The 15,344-nt window shown below is 39.8% G+C and overlaps 1 protein-coding gene across 2 annotated transcripts; it reads right to left on the bottom strand.

Moving 5' to 3' along the window:
* Positions 1–927: 927 nt before the first annotated feature.
* Positions 928–14,055, bottom strand: LOC122785425 (ly6/PLAUR domain-containing protein 1-like). 2 transcript variants are annotated; one of them, XM_044051212.1, is made up of 3 exons: positions 13,849–14,055; positions 11,985–12,116; positions 928–2,971 (listed from the first exon to the last, which is right to left on the bottom strand). In XM_044051212.1, exons 1-3 carry the CDS (start codon positions 13,895–13,897, stop codon positions 2,727–2,729), a joined length of 426 nt encoding a protein of 141 aa, XP_043907147.1. In that variant the 5' UTR covers positions 13,898–14,055; the 3' UTR covers positions 928–2,726. The 2 variants fall into 2 exon arrangements, with proteins under 2 accessions (XP_043907147.1, XP_043907155.1); XM_044051220.1 differs by lacking the exon at positions 13,849–14,055 and adding an exon at positions 13,569–13,651.
* Between the last annotated feature and the right edge of the window lie 1,289 nt (positions 14,056–15,344).

Genomic DNA, 15,344 nt, shown 5'->3' with positions numbered 1-15,344 from the left:
TGGTAATGGTCAGTATTTATATAGAGCTTCTCTAGTCTTGATGAGCCCAATCACACATCTTTCATACCCATTCACACGCTGCAACATGGGGTTAATAAGTGTCTTTCTCAGGAATTGAACCAAAGACAACTCGATCCTTACTTGTCACTTTTTTAATACTTTAACTTCTAAAACTTAAATACATTTTACATCAGAAAACACTGTCAACACAGACACTTATTTTTTGCAAAAATTCTATATAATTCTCTATATAATAATGTGATATAATTTTAAACTCAGATCGGACACCCCTACTGAGAAGTTGCTTTTCTTCCTCCAAAACTTGTTTCACTTGACTGGCCCCCTACTGGCTGCTTGGGTTTGAGACCCATGCTCCAAAATGTGTCATAATCACTTGTTGATTTATTCAGTTTTGTCCACAAATGCAGAAAATGTCAAAATGTTGGTCAGTGCTTCCCACGCCTGAAAATGGTGCAAAGATATTTAGTTTACTGTCACAGAGGAGGGAAAACAAACCAGATTATATATTCACATTTAAGTACGGAAGAGTATTAGAGCCAGATGTCAAAGAAAAAAAAGAAAAAATGGCATGAATTCTGAGATTAAAGTCAGAATTCTGACTTTTTGCTCAGACTTTAATCTGAGAATTCTGACTTTTATTTCAGAATTCCATCTTTTTTCTCAGACTTGAATCTCACAATTCACACATTAATCTCATAATTCATATTTTTTTCTCAGATTTTAATCTCAGATTTACGGCTTTTTTCTCAGATTTTAATCTCATAATTCAGATTTTTTTTCTCAGACTTTAATCTCATAATTCTGACTTTAATCTCATAATTCTGACTTTAATCTCATAATTCATGCTCTTTTAATTTCTTTACATGTGGCCCTAATCCTCTCCCGTAAATAAGAAATTAAATCACATAACTTGTTTGTTTTTGTTTATTATTTAATTAAATCAACCCACTCAAAACAATTACCAAAAACATAGTTAAAGATTAATGTAGAGCTTGATTAATAGTCAATTAATTGTTGCCGTTCCTTGGAGTCAGTCAGTCAGTCACACTCGGCCACCCTCTCCATGTGTCTTCACTCAATCACTTACTTCATTACCGTCGCTCCGTCTCAGTGTATACGGGTCATTTCAGTTGTATATGTGGAGAATAGTGTAAAACAGTATATTTCAGCATGCTTTATGCACAGCACATGCATGGTATATACATGTTTCTTTATCCAACACCCCTTTTACCCAGTATCATTAAACAATATCATTGTTATACATGTCATTATGTCTCATTCAGTTCATAAATATGTGTTCGTATAGAATAAATCATGGAGTGATGTCGTCTGGAGATCATTTCCCTAAGGGTTCAGAGGATGAGCGATGAATCTGGACTTAACTTATTCCACCGACAGTATGTCTTCCTGTTTGACATTTGCAGTATTAATAACTAAAAAGCACGTGGATGAGCCGCCTGATGTCTGATAAACAGCTCGGGTCTGTGTGATCTATGGCACTGTCCTGCCTCCTCACCTTAAACCCTGATTCATACTCCGATCAGAGCGACAGAAATGACAAATGTAAGTCTTACTCACCTGTTGGACATGATTTGTAACTGTCTTCTTGTCAGATTTAAACCAAAACATAGTCTCCAGATTGTTTCAGCCGACACACTGACACCATCCATCTCCTGCACTCCTCGGAAATAAGAGTACATTTAAAACCTCCTTCAACTTATAGTGATTACAGTTTAATTATGACAATAAATGATGAAAGGATGAAAGGGAAGCAATTCCATGGTTATTTAATACATTTTGTCACTTCATTCTTTTATCGTCTACCGTTTTATCCTCCACATGAGGGTCACAGAGTGGCTGGTGCCAATCCCCGCTGACATAGGGTGTCCAATGCATGTTTTTGGACTGTGGGAGGAACCCGGAGAACCAGGAGGAAACCCACGCACACACGGGAAGAACATGCAGTGTTGAATTTTCATTAAAAGTTAGGTAAGAACAATCGATAAGTCCCACGGTTGTGCATTAAAATGTTTGTACGCATGGTTTAGGCACAGAATGAGCATCACTGTGAAGAGCTGGCCGGAGGTTAGTGTGTGGTTACCATGGTAACAACGAAACAAGCTTTCACCATAAGCATACATTGAAATTCAAAAAACAACAAGCTGGGAGTGCTACTGACTGTACATGGTATGGTAAACATTCTTTAACCTCAGCTAAAGAGAAAAAAACCTTCAATATTTCATGGCTATTGAATCTGTCTGCAGAGATCATGTGACTGCATTTCTGATCACATGACCACTGGGTTTAAAAGGGCTTTTTGTATGTTTATCCCGATGATGAAGGCCTTCACAGCTTTTACTGTAATACGATTCAACAGCCATGAAATATCAGAGGCTTTTTAATTCATCAGCCTCTTCAGGGCCTCAGATGTTTTCAGCAAATTGAAAATAAGCCAAACGTGACCCAGCTCCACTTGTGATCACATGACACGTGAAGAGGAAGTTTCCCAGTGTTGTGTGTCTGCGTGTGTGTAGGTTTGTACTTTGAGAGCGTGCAGCAACACAAAGCAGGAGAAGTAAGAGCACAAACACTGTACAAAGCATCTGCACGCCGTTTAGAATATACAGTGCATTTTTTGAAAGTATGTACGCCACAGCTCACGCAGTTCTGATTCACGTCTTCGGCGGGACACGTCGTCTTCACTGTCAGCACAGGGTGTGTGACAGCACGAAGAGGAGGGCGTGGAGGGAGAACACGGGGAGAAGCGGCGTGGTCAGTGTCATGGCAGCTGAGGGCGGCGGCCGCTTCTTCTGCCGCGGGCCGTTGCACAGCGGCGTGTTGCAGCAGGTGATGCACACCGAGTTGAGCTTGCCGGTGCAGAACTGTTGGTAGCCAGAGGACGCGATGAGACAAGCTCCGGATGAGGCGCAGGATTTGCGGTAGTGTATCCCTGAAATGAGACAACACTTTTATGTTTGTTGTCTTTGGTTCCAGCTTCTCCGCTACAGAGAACGGTCCACACACTGGCAACCCTCCAGTCACAAGCCAAGTTCCCTTTCCACTTGGCCATGGGCTGCACCCAGATGCAGAAATACTGTACAATAAGGTATGTAAAAATAACACAGATATATGTGTCTCTATAGTACTTTGGTTTGTTAATATCGCGTTTCTTGTCCTAACTGCATCCAGGAAACTCAATTGGAGCTGCGTGGTGAAGGAAACAGCAGCAGCTGGGATGGGTGCATGCAGGTATTCCAAGAGTTTCGTGATTTCTGCATTTTCAGTATTGCACATATTGATGACTGTGATGAAAATCCATCAAATGAATGAATATTCATCTACTTCTATTGCTAATTTTATCAGTAGAAGTAAAAGCATCTTTCCCATCAACATGGACAATTCAAACTTAGTTCTAAAGCATGAATGAAAACCACCAGGTTAATATGATCAAATTTAAATAATACAAATTGTAAAATAATAAAATGAATACAATGTAAAAATCTTTTTAGATAGAATATTTTCCTCCTGAAGTGAAGACCAAGAAGAAGAGATGGGTCTTTGAAATGTTCTATAGTGGGTCAGATTTAATTTGAATAGGCTGTTCCTTTCATAATTTGAGGACTTTCACAACCAATAGTACATTTTTAAAATCAATCCTAAAACAAAGAGTGCAGTGAGCGCAACACAGGTGTGATGTCTTTCTTTTTATATGATAACCGTAAAAATCCACTCATTACTTTTAATGCATTGTTAACTTTAAAGCTTTTCATTAAAACAACTCCGTCCTCAGTTCGACTGGTGTTCTTTCAGTGATGTCGTCACTTTGTGTCTCCTCTACCTGTGAGCGACACAAAAATAACCATATTTGTATTTGCCAGTGAATACAAATGTAACACTATAAACTGTATTCATTATAGTTGTGTTATTTGCTGAGTGTCACTCTTGTTGTTGTTTTTTAAAAACCTCACAGGACAGTAAACGCACAGAAGTGGCCTCGTATTACATTAATTTGCACTTTCATATTCAAAGTGAAGCACTGCAGTAAGTGTGCGGCGATACTGACCCTGAATTAGGAAACAGAACAAAATAAAAACAGCAGACATTGCATTTGCTGTGGTTTTTAAAACGTGAACAGAGAGTTTCCAACTGCATAATAAAACCCAATTATTGAAGTTAAACACTATTTAGATATCGTAATATATGTAACAGTGTTTCTTCACTGATGTCTTGGGCCATCTGTGCCTTATTGATTTTGAGTATTTGTACTTTGGTTATTGCTTGTTTATGTTGTCATATATAGATTTTTATTTCTATGTTAAATGCAAATAAATGGCTTAAGTATATCAGTATAATTGGGCCTATAATGCACAGTAGTTGCATAATATGTAAAGCTCAGTTATTTGACAATTAATTGTCAGCAACATTTTAGCAGCATAAAGAAGGGCTATATTATCACATATGACAGCGTGGGTCAATTTTTCTCTGAATTTATTGTTGTTTGCACTATGGATATACTTTTCCCCCTTACTTTATCTTTGTTTTAGATGTTTTATGTTGTCTTTTATTGAAGTGGCATGAATCATCGAGGGAGGGAAATTCATTCTTGTCAAAAACAGAAATAAAAAGTAATTCATCACAGGCAGAGGAGAGTTGGGGCGGGGTTTATTATATGTCTAAATCAAACTTGACTAGGCAGGGAAATTAGATTGGAGTTGTTATATGAGCTGACATAAAGTTGTCACCCAGATAAATGTTCAGTGGGGACAATAAAACAGATAGCAGGTATTTTGGTGATAAAAAAAAAAAAACGGAGGGAATTTCATCAAGACATAAAAGTTAACAAGTTCTATGCTGCCTTTTGAATACCTCCAAATTACTAATCCAGCTCCACAGATCCAAAAATTGCCTTTTTTTCTAAATAACTACAACAAAAACACACAGATAGTTCACAAAATGTGTGTATATATATATACACACATACCAATATACAACGCCTCACCATGTTTTGATTATTTGTATAGAAATGCATAGAAAGAGAGAAAGAGGCAAGACTAAGCTGGTGTGCAGAGTCCCAGTTGTTTTTTAGCCATTTTTGCGTTAAAGCACCATGAAGTTAACTGTGCTCACCAACACTCTGTGAACCACAGACATCTTATTTCACGGCAGAAACCGTTAAAATAGAAAAAGGCCACGGTGCTGGATCATGCAGTGAAAATCAAAACAGTGAAAAGGAAGATGAAAATCTGGTCAGGTCCCCTAATGCTCATCAGACTACATCAGAGTTCCTCGGTCCTGGTCCTGAGTGGTGATTGCTGTAAGACAGCAAGGGTATTTAAATTTCATTACTAAACGTGTCACATGTTTGTTCAGAATCAGCTGTCGCGGAGGACCGATCGTCTTACGTGATTTCCACATTCCCGTAGCCGCCTCCCCATCAAAACCACTTGAGTCTCACTTGAGCTTCAACTGTTCTCTATTTCACTGCGGAGAGCTCGACGGTGAGTGAACAAAAGTGGCCAAAACGTCACTTCCACAGAAGCTCAGCTTCCCTGGGAGTTGATGGAACAGTGGGCGGGCGAGGATGCATGATGGTTGCATGATGATTGGAGGAACTGTCTTAAAGGTGGAACTAGTTTTTGATTGACAGCGTTGCAGCAACATACACGACAGCGGAGCCTTTTCTGCTTCAGTCCTGTGTGGTCAGCTGGTGGTTGTGTGTTATTTGCTTGGCGAGACCATTTTAATTTGTACATAGACACTGTATATAAAAAACCACTATTCTAGCATTTCAGTTTTAGCAGAATTTATGCATAAATAACTGGGCCTGAAATGAGCTTCTCCTGTTTCAAAGACCAGCAACCACCACTGGTCTGTACTGTATGTTATGCCACATCACAGCACTCTGTTATCCTATTGGTCAACGTCCAGGAGCACGTCGTAGGAGATGTCAGACAAGGCAGGAAAATAGAAAAAATCAGGTCCGACACTATAGAAAAGTGTCAGTCACGACCAAATGGCTTGAAAACCGCACTGAATTTGTGTCGTCTGATCCCGGCATAATTCTTCTCACTCTTAATGTGTCATGGTTTCCAACAAAAAGAAAAAGTCTGCTTCACCCGGTGAGATGCTGTTTGCCAGCTTTCATCAGCGCCACCGACGCTGACGTGCCGCGGTGCAACATCCACACATCACTCGACTTTCAGGGCAATCAGTGGGGAATCATCACACTTATTTGTCTCGTCACCACCGCTCCACTTAGTGCACTGCCTCTGCGGAGACTGTGGGAATGATTCGTCTTCAGGGTGAAGACAAACTGGGCAAATGTATGCACACTGCAGTGACAAGAGACTAATGTGGCAGAATTTGTCTGTGTGACATTCAACATTTATTTTTAATGCCAGGACGTTAGCAAGGAGTCTTTTTGTTTTGCCGATTCTGTATTTACCATACATTATATTTATATTTAGGATTCCATGTATTATTATTCCTATCTCTGGAAATTCTTTGTTTTTAACTTGACAAACATAATTTATTGAAATGCTAACTGCAGCAGTGGCAGCTAATCAAGCAAATGTAAGTTATTATTAAGCCTTAAACACCCTCTTGCTGTACATATATATATGTAGTGTAAAATTGCTTTTGTACATTTTTCTTCTATACAGTAACTCAAAGTAATGAATAATATAATGTGTGCAGTGCTTTCTGATTTAGAATATGCCTTGTCATTATCGCTACAAATAAACATTCCTTTAAATCCCCTTTTAAAGGCGACTGACGTGTAATGTAGATGGAGCCACATTACATGTCAATTGCCTTTAAAACTGCACAAATTGTCCTCATTACACTTGGGAAAATCAATATTTCCATAAAATGGATCCATGTGTATTGTTAAAAAAGAGTTTATAGTTCAATATTATATTTATTTATGGCCCATAAACTGCACTCAGTCAATTCTGTTTCCTAACACCAGGAATGTGAAAGAGATGTGAGACTTTATATTTAAGAGCAAAACACGAGTGCTGTGTGTCACAAAAGCAAAAAATAAATAAAACCAGGGATGCGAGAGTCCACTTTGGTCCACTGGTGATTAAATGTGTGCACTGACTGTTGATAGACAACAAAATAGAAGAGTTTTTTTGAAGAGTTCTACAAAGCGATCTGCTGTGACTCACTCTTAACGGTACGATCCGTACTTGACACACAACACAAAGACTAAAGCTAAATTATAGTCTCTCATTTAGTTCCTCACAGAAACACAACAGCTCTCTTTGATGCTCTCGGTGCCGGAAACAGAACACACTAATTCTCACCTCTTTTCTCAGCCACGACAACGCTCTGAATAAACAAGTCAGTCGTCACCTGCTCACCGTGGTGCTGCTAAACCTCACTTTATACAGTCTCTGGACTGGTACTGTACCATGAGGGCTCATAACCTTAAATACGACTTAATGTTATATGAGATGGATTTATTTAGGCATGAGAAGTGTGAGAATTCTCTGTATGATCGAACTGACCTCACTGATACAATAGTGCACATTAACGTGTGCATTATAATGTGAAGGGTTTTCTCTGACAGTAGAATCGTCTGTCAATATCCCACAAGACAACATCTTTCTTATCTGCAGTTGTGAGTCGGAGTGAATGCAGATTCAGAATTTCTTTGGATAGGTGAACCGGAAACAACTCCATATAGGGGACGTACTTCAGTGCTTCCGCGTATCCTACGATACATACCCAAGTCACTGGCTCATCCAAGCAATCATGTGGCACGTGTACTTAAGGAGAATTGAGGCGCCTCGGTCATTTTCGTTCCTATCTCTGAGGCAAATTGCACGGTGGCGGCAGTCAATCTGAACGCATCCACTGCATTTCATACTTGATAAATCATTCAAATGCCTATTTTTGTGCAGAGCGGCTATAATGACAAGACTGGGAGATAAAGGCTGGGATGTACAGAGGCATTCAGGCAGAAATTGTCTTATTAAAGATGTGCCGACACTATAGTGTGCTACGCCTGCCCTTTAGATTGGGGAGCAAATTTCGAAAAAGACAAGAGCTTATTACTTTTGCTCATGAGCAGCAGCAGCAGCGGCAGCGGGGAAAGGCAATAGAAAATGGCCACCAATTTTTGTTGGATGTGAAAATGAGGAAAACGAGATGTAAGACGGACAGACAGACAGAAAGACAGACAGACAGTGTGAGCTGTGGTGTCCCACAAACACAGCAATAAATCCAGAAAACCACAGCCAACTTTCAAAAAGTCTGAACATAATTAAAGCTTTGGAACAATATTCCAAATCTGCAGTTTACAAATATGGCAAATTATCTGTATTTCTATTGCACCATTTCTACTGTAGACTTGACAACCACTCAAAACACTTCACACTATTCCCTATATTACGCTTTGCAACTCTCCCATTCATATGCACATTCTCACAGTGCATCTGCTGTATGTGCACATTTATTTACATGCCGCCAGCACAGCTGTCAGGAGCAATTTCAGCTTCAGTGTCAGGCAGGGACGTTTCGACACGCACACTCAGGAGAACACGCAACAAGTTCCTCCAACTGAAACTTAACTATGGGTCGTTTTGGTCAACCCCTGAATATGGCGATGTTTTTAGGGCATCGGTATTTTTCAAGTGTAGGTTAGGGTTAAAGGCCGGACTGATCGCAATTAGTGATCGTGATAAAACCCTGGTTGATTATGACTGCTATCAGAGTCTATCTTTTCCTGCGCAGCTCCGGTTTGTGAGTTTCCAGTGAAGGTTATAAAAGAGCAGAATTGTCGGAAAGTGAAGCCGAGGGCAGTGAAAGTGATGTTAGACGTGACCTGCAAGTATAACTGCATCTCTCGTTTCCTTTCTCACAGAATCAACCCTTTATACTGTATTTACGGTACATCAGAAGCCGCCATTTTGGATCAGCATGTTTTTAAAGAACAAAGTGAACAACTTTTGAGTTTTTAACGATGACTAAAGGCTACCGTAGTTTCTCTTACATGTTTGGGTGGGAATGATGAGCTGCAACATACAAATTCACCAGTAGATGCTGCAAAATCCTACACACTGTACCTTTAACCGTGATCACTGAGTAAAATAATCCACAATATTGTTGCATTTTATTGCAAAATGAGTATAAGTGTGGCTATGACAGGAAACTCCGGTAGAGAGTGATTTTTATGATGCAATTTAAACTGTTAAATATAGTTTTTTAAACCAAAATATACTCCTTAACCACGGTAATACACTGTAAAAATGACTGCGTAAATTTACAATAATTCCGTAACCTACTGTAGCTGCATCAAGGACACAGTCGTCCATTTTTTCATTTACTTTAAATATTTTATTTATTTAAACATTTGAACTGCACCTCTGCATTCCCCTATATCCACAACACATTCAACTGTTTTTTCCCCCCTCCATTAAACATCAGTGGTTATCTTTTCTGTGCTGCGGCGACACAGTGGGTTTATCAGAGCTCCTCCACTGATAAGGTTGATAAGAGCGCCAACACTGAGGCTGTAATCCTTCAGCTGTGAGCACGGAAATTACACCCTTTTGTTCCACTTTCTTCCTCTTTTTTAGCCCAAACATGTTATATTCCGGTCACACGACGGCGGCGCGGTGCACGTCTCTCTCTCTCGACCACATGTCCACGTGTGCTTTAAAACTGTACTTTTCAAACTTTTTAAATACAAAACAAATGATTTCACAGTCATCAGTTTGAGCTGATTAAACCGTTCCGCTCCACACTTTAGCCTCTGCTGTTTCTGAGTATCGCGGCGACAATAATCATTAAAAGTTACGCAGTGGGGCTTTAACGAGATATTCAGGGGTTTACAGATCGGATCAACTTTTCTATTTTCCAACATCTGAGTCAGTGATTTTAAAAAGAAGCATCAGACCAATAACAACAGTGAGTATCAGACTGGTTCATTCCTGGTTTATTTCCATGCAATTGTTACTGACCCAGGGCCAGACTAAACTTTTATGGGGCCCTAAGCTGAATTAGATTTTGGGGCCCTGCTCCCACCACCTCGGAGTAGCAGGTGCTTGACTTTTATTAATACAAACGGAACGCTATCAGTTGCATTAATTATAGTTTGGTTATTTACACCAAACTTGTGTTTGTTTTATTAACCTTAGAGGGCAGTAAAATCACAAACGTGTCCGAGTATTAATTTGCATGTTTTTCCGCTATACAGTTCTAACACGACTCAGCTCGGCTCGACTCGGCTCAGTTTTGGTATCAGTCACGTTGTTGTTCATCAGTTCATAGTACCTCCTCAGTGTGGGCGGGGTTGTCATAGCACGGCTGCACGGAACATGTTTTCAGGATTTCTAAGTAGTTTTTAACTGATCTAAACCCCAAGAGTCCCAGATTCAAAACCCACCTTTAAGCTCAACACTATTTAGATATCTAAATAAATCTAAGGTTATCTAGAAGTTTTCCTCCACAGACTAAGCAGTGACTGAGTTGGTTTATGCCTTGGTCCGGCTCTGCACTGACTTAGGGCTTATCTTTCAGTGCCTCCAGTGATAGTTACAGAGGGTGAAGAGCTGCTGCCTTTGTCTCCGCTGACCTCGGATCAGTTTGGTTCCAGCTCACAGCTAAATCCTGGCTGCTGGCTGAGTGTGCTGGAGAGCTCTTGTTCTTTGTGTTGTTCTTTGTATTAAAGGATGCTTCAAACATGCCAGCAGCATAAACAAGTCTCTTGATGTCGCTTCAAAACATCTTTCTGTTGACAGCGGTTCCATTGATTCAGTAAATATAACTGCGAGCAAGACAAACACACCAAACCTGCTCATGAATAACGATAATGTTGCCTGAAAACACGCACAGACGTCACTCGCGCCACCTCGGATTTAAGCCATACTGATTTCATGCCAGTGACTAAAAGACAACACTTCGAGTCCCACGATTCAAGGTTGAAATCATGGTTCTATAACCTGATCCATTGTCTTCTCACAAGGTTTCTCAAAAATCTGCTCTGCTCTGAGATTTTACTGACAGAAAAGCAGAGGAGGGATAAAAAAGATGAGGAGCGGATTGATCCAAACACTGATCGTATCGATGCCAACACTGGTGTTGGAAGTGGATCAATACGAGCATGCTGTGATCGACTCTTTAGTTTCTCTTCTCTAACTTCACTACGTTGATCCCATTTCATCAAAGAGTAGAAAAGTCATAACTTATGTATACAACTATGCAGGGTCTTTAACCACAGACTGTGTATAAGAATTTGATGTATCGTTCCAGTTTATACATAATATACTGTATAGCCACCAGGGGGCGACTCCACAGAACTGAGTGTAGGTCTCACTTGATACAATGACATTAGTGAATTTTTTTTTTCCTAAGGAAAATGGTCTCAGTCGCTAGTTTCAGCTCCTCTGGAAATGAAATGAAAAGTTGAATATGCAAACACAAATGTATAAGATAAACAAAGGAAATGGCAGGAATAAATAAAGTTGCAGTTACTTATTGGCTCCCACCCATTCTCCACAAATTATGTTAAATGAAGTCTATTTGACAAGTAGATGTGTGTAAATGTTTGTTTTCTTCAAGTGTGTAGCAAATAAGGAAAAGCCCCTACAACACCTGGTAACTTTAAAACATTATTTCCTTAGAATGAACTCTTTTTATTTCCTTTTAAACAGTTTCAAACTCGAACATTGCTGTGTTTCCCACTTCAAATCTGCTCCATAGTCTCACCCCAATCACAAATATATGCAAAACATCGCATTTTGAAGTCAAGATTGTTCCTTAAGCTGTGTCTATGTAATCTTACGAGCTCTATGTAAGATTGTTCATAGATAGATAGAGATAGCTAGGTAGGTAGGTAGGTAGATAGATAGATAGATAGATAGATAGATAGATAGATAGATAGATAGATAGATAGATAGGTAAAAGAAAACAGTAACAAGGTGAAAATGTGCTGATCTCTATGTGAGACTCACCGTCTTCCTTCACCAGGACTTCCTTCTGACACATGTCCTGCACGTTCACGGTGCAGTTGACGATGAACTCGGGGCTGGAGCAGTCGTGTGTCATCTCCTCACACTGGTAACACTGGATCTGCAGAGCCAGCCCTACACACACACACACACACACACAGACACACACACACAGCATTGACAGCCTGAACACAGTGTCATCCCTAACTTTAACCCTAACAAGTTAACCCGTAACCTCAACCACCATCTAAATCTTATCCCCAAACCTCTCCAGCTCCTCAAAAATGAGGTTCTGCCACATTAGGACCAGGTTTTAGTCTTCATGAGGACTACTGGTCCTCACAGATGTTAAAACATACATATTCACACACACAGAGACAAACACAAACTGTCACATTTGTTTTTTTCACAGGTTAAAGTGCTTCCACCGTCAGCTCATTATTCACATACATAGCCTGCTCCATATATTTCCTTTGCGATCATAAATAAAGTGAAAGTGACACTGTGATGTCACAGATGTGTTCGAGCCGCTGGTAAACATACATTTATCTAACCAACATGTCGATGCAGGCAGCCCTTCATCATGTCTCGCTCTCATCGTTGATATTTCACCCGGATTTTGATGATAAATCTGAGATTGTTCTGCAGCCAGAGCTGCTGATCTGTTTTCACATGAACCAACAGAAATGGTGGGGTCATGAACGCTCACACATAATTTAGTTCAGACAAATTCTACCAGCATGTAAATGATGAGCAGTGAAAACAGTGTCCAGAGAAACTCTTACTTTCTTAACATATCAAGAATTACTGACAATAAAAATATCACTTTGAAGTACTGTACTATAAGTGATTACTGTACTCTGTATAGTATAAAATAATGCTAAATTCCAGTACTTTCACCTTGTAAAAGATCAGAATAAGCAACATAATAAAATACGATTCCAAATAACATAACAGTGACTTTCACCTGCAGCCTCTGCATCACAATACACATTTATATCATGTAAAAACAGCAATATAATAAATAATATAGTAACAATAATCCTCAGGAAGGGTGGGTTTCCATAAGTGGTGCATTTTACCTTCGATACTTGCTGATATATAATATATAATCAGTAACTCTAGTATAGAAACAGTGGTATTTTTTTATTAAGCAGTAATATTCACACCAAGTGATTTCCCAGCTTGGTAATAACAATGGTAATAATATTGTTGTTTTCTTAGTGATATTCTTGGTAATGAGGATCACTATAGATGTAAATACCTTCTCATTAAACTGTATTGTGAATTGTAATTGCTACCAAGCTATTACTTAATGGTTAAAAACAATTACTTACATATTGTATTACTAGCAAGCGTGACCTAATAATAATAATATAGAGATGAAAGGATTTAATTGCAAAGCTTATTAGTATTTATGAAATAGTCCAATTGTTAAAAACAAATCTGAATATCTCAAATAAAAACCAGCCTCGTTGCAGCTTTGACAGAAAGAGGAAATAAGACTTCAAAGTCGTGGCACAGTTTAAAGTGCAGTGATGTTGTTCTCCATATGTGACCAGCACAGCAGTCTCTATCCAAACTTACCTGGATCAGTGGAGCGCAGCGCCGTGAAAGATCTTTGCAGACTAAACTCAAGAGAAGCATTTGCTACTTTAAATTGTGCATGTCCCAATAAAAGTTTTCCATCATCATCATCATCATCACAATGATGAGCCAGGATCAGGAAGAAAGAACAGAAGGAGAAGAAAAGAGGTGTCTCCAGACTGTGCGCGCTATTTTCCATGAACCCAAACCACGAACACCTTCCTTTCAACCTGCTCCCCGCGCTCATTCACACATGAAGAGAAAACAGAGGCAGTGTTACCTGAGCTGGAGAAGAGCAAGAGCAAAGTTGAGACGGTGAGGAGCCGCATCGTGCGCTTAGTGCAACTCTGAGCAGAAACATGAGAGGCGGCTGTTCGCCGGCTCCGAGGCGCAGGGACGCAGCAGCAGCAGCAGCGGCAGCATCAGCAGCAGCAGCAGCAGCATCAGCAGCAGGCTGCCACCACAAACATCTGTCTCAGCCTAGTGACTCCTTATGCGACGTCTTATCCGCCGGTGCGCGGGCACGTGTGCGCACACATGCACGCGCATGCGACCAGAAAGTGTGCGTTCTGACAGTGATGCCGAAGTATATTCGACCAAAGAGAGTACTGGAATAGTCTACTCAAGTAAATGTACCACTATTTTTGATACAATTTTATTGAAGTACAAGTAAAAGAATTGGTCTAAAAATGTACTCAAGTTAAACTCAAGTACTTTACTGCATTGTGTAAAAAGGAGGGGACATTAATTGTTTTTAAGTAAAAGCAAACCCTTACAAAATAAAGTGCTTGCTTGGTGTAGTAGTTAGCGCTCTTGCCTTAGCAGCAAGATGACCCCGTGTGTGCATGGGTTTTCTCCAGGTTCTCCAGTTTCTTCCCACAGGCCAAAAACATGCAGACAAAATTGGAAACTCTAAATTGATCATATGTGTGAGAGTGGATGGTTGTTTGTCTCAATGTGGCCCTGTGATGGACTGGTGACACATCCAGGGTGTATACCACCTTTGACCCTATGTCCATGACCCTCATGTGGAGGATGAAAATGGTAGAATGAGTCATTGCTCCACTCACAACAACTACATGAGCAGAAATAGGTTGGTGGCTCTGAGCTCAGTTAACGTGACAGTGACAAGCGGCACTTGTCGAAGACGACTTCAGTGAGGAAATATTTATGAAAATCTTTAGTGATAGAAATAGTAAAATCCTTTGACAGCAAAATAATGTAACGTCCATCGACAGAAACCAAAATCACACAGAAAATCCAAGACTCGGATAAATTAACCCTCAGGCTTCAGTTTAATTTACTACCCTCTTAAGTCATTAAGGACAAAAATGTCCATAATGTGCCTGAGGTGTTTTGTAAGTGTTTTTGAGCACAGTGGTTCTATTTAATCAGCATTTGGGGATAAAGCTCTCACTTTCTTCTTGTGGCAGATCAATACACACATGTTGGACTAATAAGCATGGTGATGGTAATGAGGGAACATGTTGTGGCTAACTAACTTAATAGGACTAGTTAATGAAAATGATGGAGTTCACACTTATCAGGCTTCAAAATTCCAATACTTATCAGTAGGATTCCTTCATTGTCAGTTGAGTGGATTTGTTGACAAGGTAGCTAAAACGCGAGTAAAAGACTTGAGTCTTCTGACAGACATAAAATCATAATTTTGCATCAGCAACTCCAACAACAAAGTTTGTGGTGGCCTGCGACTTTTGCACAGTGCTTTATGTTAACGTATATATTTTGTGCACGCCTCGTTAAATCACCTCACAT

This window comes from Solea senegalensis, linkage group LG2 (genome assembly GCF_019176455.1).
Source record: "Solea senegalensis isolate Sse05_10M linkage group LG2, IFAPA_SoseM_1, whole genome shotgun sequence".
NCBI classification, from domain to species: domain Eukaryota; kingdom Metazoa; phylum Chordata; class Actinopteri; order Pleuronectiformes; family Soleidae; genus Solea; species Solea senegalensis.
The sequence above is the reverse complement of the archived record's forward strand: the minus strand, read 5'-3'. Positions and strand labels throughout refer to the sequence as shown.

Bases quoted from the DNA above. Each gene is read 5' to 3' on its own strand.
- LOC122785425 (XM_044051212.1), bottom strand. From the start codon at position 13,897: ATGCGGCTCCTCACCGTCTCAACTTTGCTCTTGCTCTTCTCCAGCTCA. The intron at 12,117-13,848 runs GTAACACTGCCT...GTGTGTGTGTAG, and splicing joins CTTGCTCTTCTCCAGCTCAG to GGCTGGCTCTGCAGATCCAG. The intron at 2,972-11,984 runs GTGAGTCTCACA...GTCTCATTTCAG, and splicing joins AGTCCTGGTGAAGGAAGACG to GGATACACTACCGCAAATCC.